The 9,439-nt window shown below is 41.1% G+C and overlaps 2 protein-coding genes across 5 annotated transcripts; one reads left to right on the top strand and one right to left on the bottom strand.

Moving 5' to 3' along the window:
* Positions 1 to 215: 215 nt before the first annotated feature.
* Positions 216 to 3,821, top strand: LOC127782279 (protein S-acyltransferase 8-like). The gene is made up of 5 exons (XM_052309416.1): positions 216 to 600; positions 1,364 to 1,549; positions 2,358 to 2,639; positions 2,765 to 2,998; positions 3,321 to 3,821. The coding sequence occupies exons 1-5, from the start codon at positions 550 to 552 to the stop codon at positions 3,804 to 3,806; spliced, it is 1,239 nt and encodes a 412-aa protein (XP_052165376.1). The 5' UTR covers positions 216 to 549; the 3' UTR covers positions 3,807 to 3,821.
* A 543-nt stretch (positions 3,822 to 4,364) lies between these two features.
* LOC127782278 (tubby-like F-box protein 12) lies at positions 4,365 to 7,990 on the bottom strand. Of its 4 annotated transcripts, none has more exons than XM_052309412.1 (7): positions 7,583 to 7,990; positions 6,816 to 6,870; positions 6,270 to 6,719; positions 5,696 to 5,783; positions 5,402 to 5,534; positions 4,531 to 5,302; positions 4,365 to 4,402 (listed from the first exon to the last, which is right to left on the bottom strand). In XM_052309412.1, exons 3-6 carry the CDS (start codon positions 6,633 to 6,635, stop codon positions 4,549 to 4,551), a joined length of 1,341 nt encoding a protein of 446 aa, XP_052165372.1. In that variant the 5' UTR covers positions 6,636 to 6,719; positions 6,816 to 6,870; positions 7,583 to 7,990; the 3' UTR covers positions 4,365 to 4,402; positions 4,531 to 4,548. The 4 variants fall into 4 exon arrangements, with proteins under 4 accessions (XP_052165372.1, XP_052165373.1, XP_052165375.1 ...); XM_052309413.1 differs by having other exon boundaries at positions 4,365 to 5,302; positions 7,583 to 7,729; positions 7,824 to 7,990; XM_052309415.1 differs by having other exon boundaries at positions 4,365 to 5,302; positions 6,270 to 6,472; positions 6,567 to 6,719; positions 7,583 to 7,989.
* Between the last annotated feature and the right edge of the window lie 1,449 nt (positions 7,991 to 9,439).

The following is a 9,439-nucleotide window of genomic DNA, read 5'->3' as shown; positions in this document are numbered from 1 at the left end:
ATACTTTATCATATATTATATTAGAGAGTGCCATTAATTTTATTTGGACAGTTTGTGATTAATTTTTATTTGTATTGAATATCACAACTGGATGATCAACTGCAGACATTAAGACCCCACATTAATGATAATACCATCATCAATTGATAGTTCTTGTTTCTCTAGTAGTAAGGAGTATATAGGGGATAAATAAAAAGAAAGAAAAAAGAAAGAAAGAGTAGAGGATGAGAGGAGAGAGATGCTTTGGTAGTCCGGGGCGGGCTAACAAGAAGGTAGGATTGGATGGATATAGGAGCCTGCCTTGCCTTCCTCATAGGTTTCGTTTAGCTCCCCCTACACCCAGATCACACACACAGACGCAGACGCAGGAGGGAGAAGAAGACGACCCAAGTGATGCTGATGGCATCTCGTCTCCTGTCCTGAACCCTTTTCCTTCTCCCTTTCAAGAGGAAATCAAATCATAAAGGATTCTACAACAAGGAAGAGTGGCCAAAGTGTTGTGGAGTGGCTTTCTCCTCCTCTTCTTCTTCCTTCGTGCGGCCTGCGGCCATGGCCACGGCCAAGCAGCAGCGGGTTTACCAAGTCTGGAAAGGCAACAACGTGAGTGAGATTGGATTACTCCTCCTCCTCCACGATCCCTCTCTTCTTTCTTTCTTGCGCCCCCGTCCCCCTTCTTGTCCCCATAATCCGCGCTTTTCTTGGGTTCGGATCGACTGTTGATTTTGCCCGCTTCCATTTCTGTCTGTCCCGTTGGCGCCTAACATTTCGCGATGTGATTTGTTCTAACCTGCTCTGACGAATACTTTTGGGGATTAGATAAAGGAAACTGCTTCCGGCCCATATCTTTGTGTGTGGTTAGCTAGGCTAGTTTATTAGTTAATTGGTTTGTGCGCCTGGTTTGTACTATATTTTACTACACTGTTGATGAGTTAGATGAATAAACTATCGTTAATCAGTTTGGAGCTTTGGGGCCATTCTGGATGATAACCCTCTTTTGTTTCCAATAACATAATCCAATTGGGACAGGAGTCCCAAGGTCCTGTCTTTCTGCAGCTAATTCAACCTGACTTCAGGCTGCATAAAAAATAATGTGCTACACTTGCAAACATTACGTTGCTTAAATCTTCTTTTTACTCTTCTCTTTAGAATTATTGCTTTCAGCAACTTGTCTTATTCAGAGTTCAGGCTAGTGTAAAAACAATGGCCTTGATAGGAGTTCTGATGGAGTTGGACAACTGCAGATTTTACACAATATCATATCAAACCTTTTAGGATTTCGGAATTTTCACCTTTGCTTGCAGTTTATACCAGCAGTTAATATAAACATTTTTAATGTGTCATCAACGTGTTTCTCTTTGTTCAGATAATCTTGTGCGGTGGAAGGTTTATCTTTGGACCAGATGCCAAGGCCACTCTGCTATCTTTCTCTCTAATCGCAATCCCGGTTGCCGTCTTCTGCTACTTTGTGGCGAGGCATCTCATACACATGTTTCCTGCATATAATGCAGGGTATGCAATTCTTGCTGTTACCATAGTCCTCTCAATTTATGTAAGTAGGCTTTCTGTGCCTTTGTACTTCAGAATTATGCTAAGGTTCCTGTGTAGGATTTGTCCTGTCACCAACAATCATGAGAAAGCAACTTTATTTTAGACCCTTCAACAGAAAACCTGATGTGATTGAAATGAAAGATCTGTTGAAAGCTGCTAACTATCCATATGGAACAAATAATATAATCATGAATCCAGCAGTATTTTGGAAATTTAATATTTTAACAAATTGTTGCATCTTATCTGGTAATCAGAAATGTAGAGGTCAATATGTTAGTAAAGCTGTAGTCCTTTTCATGAGGTGAATTGGTAATTCACTGGGGTTCGTCATCTTCATTGCCTTAAAATGTTGTGTTGTTAATACAGTTGACAAAAGCGCTACGAGCATAGTTTCACTAATGGAAAGGGATCTTATAGGTTCCTTTTAGTTTATCAAGTGATGGATCATCCGAGTTGTGATTATAATGACATACCCTGTTTCAACCTTCGATATATCTCATTAATTGATGAACCAAACTTTTTTTGTGTGTTTACCGAGTTATCATGTTCAATGCCTTTTTTAGAAGATGTTCACTGGATTGATTGATACTTTGGTCTTCATTTTTCTCAGTGCAATTGGTCCTCTTTGCCTCTTACATATACTCAGTTGTATATATTATCATGATCATTTATCTTACTGGTCTCCAAAATTTATAAAAAATATTCTATCTCTAGAGTGTGTAGATTGTTTTATCGTATTTTATTTCACAGTACTTTTTACAGACACCGCCAAAATCATAGGATCCTTCTCTGCAAAACCTGATTGTTAGGTACTGTTACTGCTCTTCTTGACCTCATCTCAAGATCCAGGTATTGTACCACGGAACTCACATCCACCTGTGGAAGAGTTTTCTCATGATGCTTCAGCTCCACACACTCTTCAGTTCCCACGGGTCAAGGAGATTTTGGTCAATGGTGTGCCCGTGAAAGTAAAATACTGTGACACTTGCATGATATATCGACCTCCGCGCTGCTCTCACTGTTCCAAATGTGATAACTGTGTCGAGCGCTTTGATCACCACTGTCCTTGGGTTGGGCAGTGCATTGGACAGGTCTGTTATGTTTAATTTCTTTTCAAAATAAAATAATCCAGCTATGGGTGGCTTTAGTTTCTACACCCTGACAGCTGTTCATATGAAACCATCTCAGTTAATATGCTTTTATTTCCCCTTTGCAGCGCAATTATCGCTACTTCTTCTGTTTTGTATCTTCAGCAGCCATCCTGTGCATCTACATATTTTCAATGTGCGCTTTGCACATCAAGCTTCTCATGAATAGGGATCATCATTCAGTGATAAAGGCAATTAAAGAATCTCCAGCATCAGTGGCAATTATGGCATATTGTTTCATCTGTTTCTGGTTCGTTGGTGGTCTCACAGGGTTCCATTCTTACCTCATTGCAACAAATAAGGTTAGTACTCCAATTATACAGAGTGAATGGTAAAGTATAAAATGTGTAGCCTTTCTGCTGACAAAGGTATATAGGTCACCTTTAAATATCATGCAGAAGGTTTGTATGTAGTTATGTACATAACCACAGGTCCGAAATGCCTACCTGCTATTTTGAATTTAGTGCACTAGTGATCAAGTCAAATCTCACTGGATGAATTTTTATTGAGAATAGAAATGGAATTAAGTATTGCAATGATGCATCATGTACACTAATTCTTTCTTGCATTTATGAAAAATTGAAAACTATGATCTGAATTGAATTTCCACTTCCTTTTTTGAAGACAACATATGAGAACCTCAAGTACAAATACAACAACCAACCCAACGTGTTTGACCGTGGTTGCATGAACAACTGTTCTGAATTCTTCTGCACCAAAAGAGCGCCTTCAAGGATCAACCTGAGAGCAATTGTTCAAGAGGACCATGGGGTAGCACCGCCACGAATCAGCCGTTCCAATGTAGCAGAAGAGGAGACACCCCACCGTCCACGAGCCAAAGTCGAGGATGATCTTGAGATGGGCCTCGACATCCTTAAGACCTCACAACGTCGGTCAGATGAACTGGGTGACGAAGAGTTGGGAGTTGAAAGCAATGGCGTGAAATATCGCAGAGCTGACTGCTCACCTGGTTTAGACAATGAGATCCCAATTACAAGAACTAAGATTGAGAGTTCTAGTGAGGTTAGAGATCTGGAGATCTTGCCAACTGGCAATGCTGCACTCCCTTCATCTCCTGAGAAGAAACAACATCCTGATGTACTTTGTTGACAAATACATGAATGTGGCTGTGAAAAGTGAAGTTGTTTTCATGGATTGCTGACAACCAACAACTTGTTATTCATCAGGTGTACAAATGGAATCCGGATGTCATTTGACGTATGTTGAGTGTTGCCATCTCTTCCTGGGATTTTGAGTGGGCTGTTGATTAGTCAGTCATATCATAGGGTTCTTCCTGTAAAGATCTCCCGTTAAGCAGTTTATGAAGGTTTCTTTTTTTTTTCTCATCTAGGATTTGTTTCCAAGATTGCAGGAATGGTGCTTCATTACTGTTAAGTGTTAATTGTACATAATCTGCATGCCTATGAATCGATCAACTGATATTGCCTCCTTTCCAAGTGGCTCCTTCAAGCACATATGCAGGCTGTAGCAGTGTAGCTTCTCTCATATAGCAGCTATGATCCTAAAGGATACCAAGATATATAGACCGAGTAGATAAATCACATTCGCAAGTAAGATGCATACCCTCTCGAGAAACTAGAGGAGCCTGGGGTTGTTCCACTTCCAACCTCCAAATACTTACATGATATAAATGTAGTAGCAGCAAACAACTGCACTTGAGATGTGTTGCCATTCTTTGTTCACATCTGCCACACAAGAAGAACAGACAACTAAATCAACAGCAACAACAAACTGCACCTGCATCTGCACACAACGAGACTGACTGATGTTTATACTATCCACACACACTGACACGCTATACAAACACACTTACTTATAGTACTGATGTATGTTATTCACAAGCCAGCTTGGTGTCGAAGCTGGTCAAACAGATGGCGAAAGCCTGGAATGCTGAGAGAGGGTACCGGTAGTCCATGGTGAACATGTCCTTGCCAACCTTACCAAACTGCAGGATCACCTTGTCATGATCGGATGCCGAAGAAGAACTCGAAGCATGGTTTTGCTGCTGCTCCAACTGTGACGATTCAGAGGACGCAGCAGCTATCAGCTGGAAATTCTTGACAGAAGCCACAGTTACCCGGCCACGGAAGTTGAGGCACCAACATTGCAGCTGCTCATGCCATCTTGGCACTTTGTTTCGTAGAACCAAAGGCCTCTCCTTAGCCTCAGGTATATCATCCTCGCCCTGTTGGTTCGCTGATCCACTGATTTCCGAGAAGCGGGAGCTGCTGAAGTCCAGAGATCTGTCCATGAAAGAGAACCTGGAGGAGGTGTTTGTGCTGCGAAACGACTCCTCGAATGGACCAGGGAGAAGCTGCTCTGGCTGACCAGGCACCACACCTTCAGGATCAACTGCTGAGGCTGGGATCGAATGCATGGTGCATTGCATACGCCTCGGCCCCCTAGTGCCAAGAACGTTCAACTCATATTTCACATGAGCAATTGGGTAGCTACCGGTGGGTAACTTTGGGGAAACCCTCCTAGAAGAGATTCGCCGGCTGCCATGCTGACATGACATGAGGCTCCCAGCATTGTACGGGGGCTGTGTATCGTAGACAACGAATTTGGTGCCAAGAAAATTTGACCTGTTTGTGTTTGCAGTGTCAGATTTCAATGCATATTTCTATGCCAAACTCAAGTTAATGAAGTTAGGCAGGAACACTTAGTGAAGGATGGTGCATCACCTCATTTTTCCAACATAACCATTACTTGACCGTGAGATGTTTTTAGAATCCACAGAAATTATGTATTCCGTAGAAGTTGCCCGACGATTCCTCTTAGCTGCAAGAAGGAATTTTCCGTTCTCGCTGAGCACAGCTACATGATCGAAATCATATTATTAGCATTGCATCCATCTATGTTTCTAAACCAATGTTAATGGAAAAAAGAATAACCATGCGTGACAACTTTCATGTATACTGAGAAAATGTTCGGTAGGTATTTAAATATTAATAAGAGATGCGGTTACATATACTTACCAGGGCTAAGACACAGGTAGAGATAATAAGTTAATTTTGATTTGTCCCTTTTGATAAAACACTGGATTAAACCATCTCGAGGCCCAGGCTGTACATGAAAAATCAAAGTTAGACAGGTGCAGACATAACTTGACTGAGATCAATAAAGCTTCCATTATCTAATAAAAGACAGGTGCAGACATTCATAAGAGGACACATCTATTTGCAGAATCTAGTCTTTAATTTCAATTGCCTACAAGAATTTCAGTGTTACCTGATAAACATAGCATCTGCTATGATTTGAAACACAACCATTTGTTCGTTTTGGTTGTTCTACACTACAAGTGTGGCAAAAGAAATATAAGCTATACAATTCTTTACACTTTTAAAAGGAGGTGGGGTGATGATGTGCCCCACACCCATCCCCAGTCCAGAATATCCTTTTGGCTGGCTATCCATAGACTACATGTGTTGTTCACAAGAACTTTGGTAAGACTTTACATTCTTAGCATATATCTACGTGCTTGATTGATCTCATGTAATCATTTACAGTTTTACACAAAGGTACCATACATATAATTGAGCATGATTTTACCTGTTTTAGAGACACAGGAAAAGTGAGCTTTCCACAGATTTCCGGGCTTTGCACTATATCCTTACATATCTCTCTCCATGTTCTGCAGACTGCTGCACAGGCAACAACATCTTTGCGGGACGGCCAATTGCTCTCTCCTTCCTCCAGTCTTTTCATCACATCACGGAGTAATTCAGGAGGAAGACCAACCCATCTGCTTTGATCTACTACTACAGGTCTGTCACGCAGCTCGCTCAAAGATCCAAGGGACTTCCCTCTGTGATGGCCAGAAAGACCAGGGAGGCCTGAAATTCTCACCTCGAAACTCCGTCTTGATAAGCTCCCGAAGCTGTCCCTAACATCACGGACTATGCTGCGGAAAGACATCCCTTGTGAAAAATGCACAGCGACCAAACTTTCACCTGATGCCGCGTGACCAAGATCTTCCACTTCCAATTGAGCTTAGCAGCACTGCATATGCACAAGATAAAACATCAGCAACTGCTGAGCTCCTGCAATCAGAAAGTACGTGGAGAACAAAATCACAGTAGTACACCATGGTAATACCTTAAGTAATCTTGTTCTGATTTGCAAATCGAAACATCACCCCCAAAAAAGTAACCTGAGAAGGACAAAAGTGATTACTCGGTGATGTCAGAGCAATGAAGACCACAAAGCAGTTAGTGCCATGGAATAAAACTAAAGCATCCACCATGGAAGATGATTAGTAGCATTCAACAAGGAATCCAGGACAAATAATCCAATCATGTAGATTAAGTCAAGCCTACTCTAGAGCATACCATTCCCATTTGAATAGTCTAAAGTGGTGGGCTACCGCGGTTAGTGAGTACAAGTTATTGTCACAAACTTAATACAAGATCTCAACGTAGGCGACCAACTCCGTGATAGTGAAAGGCCAACAAAAGGCCGCGTTAATTACAAATAATCTAATTACATCATACACCAGCGTTGTAAAATTTTGACCCCTTATCTGCTGAGACTAGAGAGGATAAAAGGTTGGCTCTTGTTATCCCAACTTTGTGATGTGCAATAGATTGCATATGTCCTATGTTGGTGCGGAGAAATTCTAAGATCTGCAAGAACTTTGCACAAGGGGTAGGGTAGAGAAGCGAAGCGCTGTTTGAGTAGCTAGAGAAATGAATTGGATAAATATAAATGTTTCTGTATTTTTCTATGCGAAGTGCAAAACCAAATTGGACACAAGAAGAGAAGAGGAACCAAATCAGAATTTCTCCTGAAAGACGGAGGAGGAGATGGTAGGGATGGAATCAATTAATCAGGCGGAAGAAGGAAAAGGAACATCCGTATCTTACCCTCTCCAAATCAAGCTCCCCAACTTATTCAGAAGCCTCAAATGAAATCAGCCAGTCCCCCTTGCAAAGATCCAACTTTTGCAGCAGAAAACGTGGCAAAGGAAATGAATCTGCAGAAAGCGGCCAACTTTGCAGACAGACAGAAACCTGGGAAGAGCACAGGTTCAATTCCTGTGTGTGTCGGCTGAAATTAACCTTGGATCTGAAAAGAAGAAGAAGAAAAGGAAAGCAAGCTTCCGACCGGAAGAGAAGGCAACCTCCTCGATGGTACTGGTATATGGTTGTGGTGGTGGTTGCAGGTGCAGAGAGGGAAGAGAGCAACAGTGTGAAGCAGTTGAGAGAGAAACAGCAAGGGGATGGATCATGGATGAACTCTTTATATTATCATTATGACTTATGAGGTCGATTGAGATTTGGCAAGATACGTACTAGTAGCACTAGTATATATATATATATATATATATATATATATATATATATATATATATATATATATATATATATATATATGAAAACATTATTCCAGTAAACACGAATATGAAACGATTTGGAAGATACCGAGCAAGTCTACTCTATCCAACTAACCTCAACCAATAAATAAAATGTCACCCAACCAACCAAAGTTAATTAGTAGTATTGTTTACTTTTTGTTGATAAAGAGAGCGAGTCGATTAGCTCAAGCTAACTATCCGGTGATGATTAACTGGTGGGCCGAATTCCTGAAAAAGGAAGATAGAGGAAGGCCTAATTTTAACGGGCTGCATGGGCCTCACCTCCTTCAGGCTGGCCATGCCCGGTTGCTTGTTGCGTCTCTCCGTCGTCGTCTTTTTTTTTTCTAAAGACATGCTCGATGTATATGACCTACCTTAATATTATCATAGGGCCTATAAAAATATATCGTCATACACATAATGTATATGATAAGAGAAGGGTATTAAGATGGATCCCACCAACCTAAGAGCAGACATTGAGAGAGTGAGAGAGAGTAGCACTACCGTAAAAGATGGAAGAGTTTTTTCCCTTGTGGGTAGTCTTTATGTACATATAGCTAGCTCAACGAAATACATCCCATAAAGACTACTCTCACAAATATATAAGGTCTACTTTAGAGGCTTAAGACACCGGCTATTCTTCCTACAATATCATTCCTCTCCTTCTCAAACTCCTTCATGTTCCAACGCTCTCAGGTCCTTGGACTCGGTGCCCTAACCTTGGGGCTATAGCGGTGGTTGGGTGATGGCCTAGAAGCAGTGGCGGATCTAGAAAATCGATTCGTTGGTGTCATAACGTGTCTATCGGTGTCACATTATGCTGATAATACTTAGATTATAGTGTTATAATATATGGATAAGTAGTTTTGCTATAGGTTTTGCCGAAAGTCGTCGGTGTTGGCTCTAGTACTGTAGATCCGTCCCTGCCTGGAAGGTATCGATGGGTGGCTAGAACCGAACAGGCAGATGGATTTGAGTGTTTGTGGATAAAAGTTTTATGTCTTTTTGTATGAAAGAGTTGGGTTTGAATTGAAAGTTTTTGTGATTTTGGTATAATTCCTTTTGTAATTATGAGATGAAAGTTTCATGGAAGAGTTTTGTGATTTGAGATAAAGTTTTATATTTGAAACTAAAAATTTATGATTTTCGAAATGAAAGTTTTAACGCACGGTTAAAAGTTTTTGAAGCAGAGTCCGACTTGTGTGAAGCGGCAAGCGTAGTCATGTGTGCGTGATTTCTGTTCGTGGCGCATATGCATGCGCGTGCCAGCATCTCCTAGAAGATAGCCATATGCACTAGACGCCATGTAATTAAGATAAATACTCCTAGATTGGAAAGATCGATATATATGTATCACCTTAATTAG

This window comes from Oryza glaberrima, chromosome 8 (assembly GCF_000147395.1).
Source record: "Oryza glaberrima chromosome 8, OglaRS2, whole genome shotgun sequence".
NCBI classification, from domain to species: Eukaryota; Viridiplantae; Streptophyta; class Magnoliopsida; order Poales; family Poaceae; genus Oryza; species Oryza glaberrima.
Note: the sequence above shows the minus strand (reverse complement) of the source record. Positions and strands in the feature narration are given on the sequence as shown.

Bases quoted from the DNA above. Each gene is read 5' to 3' on its own strand.
- LOC127782278 (XM_052309412.1), bottom strand. From the start codon at position 6,635: ATGTCTTTCCGCAGCATAGTCCGTGATGTTAGGGACAGCTTCGGGAGC. The intron at 5,784-6,269 runs GTAAAATCATGC...TTTCATGTACAG, and splicing joins TTCCTGTGTCTCTAAAACAG to CCTGGGCCTCGAGATGGTTT. The intron at 5,535-5,695 runs GTAAGTATATGT...TCGATCATGTAG, and splicing joins CTACCTGTGTCTTAGCCCTG to CTGTGCTCAGCGAGAACGGA.
- LOC127782279 (XM_052309416.1), top strand. From the start codon at position 550: ATGGCCACGGCCAAGCAGCAGCGGGTTTACCAAGTCTGGAAAGGCAAC. The intron at 1,550-2,357 runs GTAAGTAGGCTT...CCTGATTGTTAG, and splicing joins CCATAGTCCTCTCAATTTAT to GTACTGTTACTGCTCTTCTT. The intron at 2,999-3,320 runs GTTAGTACTCCA...CCTTTTTTGAAG, and splicing joins ACCTCATTGCAACAAATAAG to ACAACATATGAGAACCTCAA.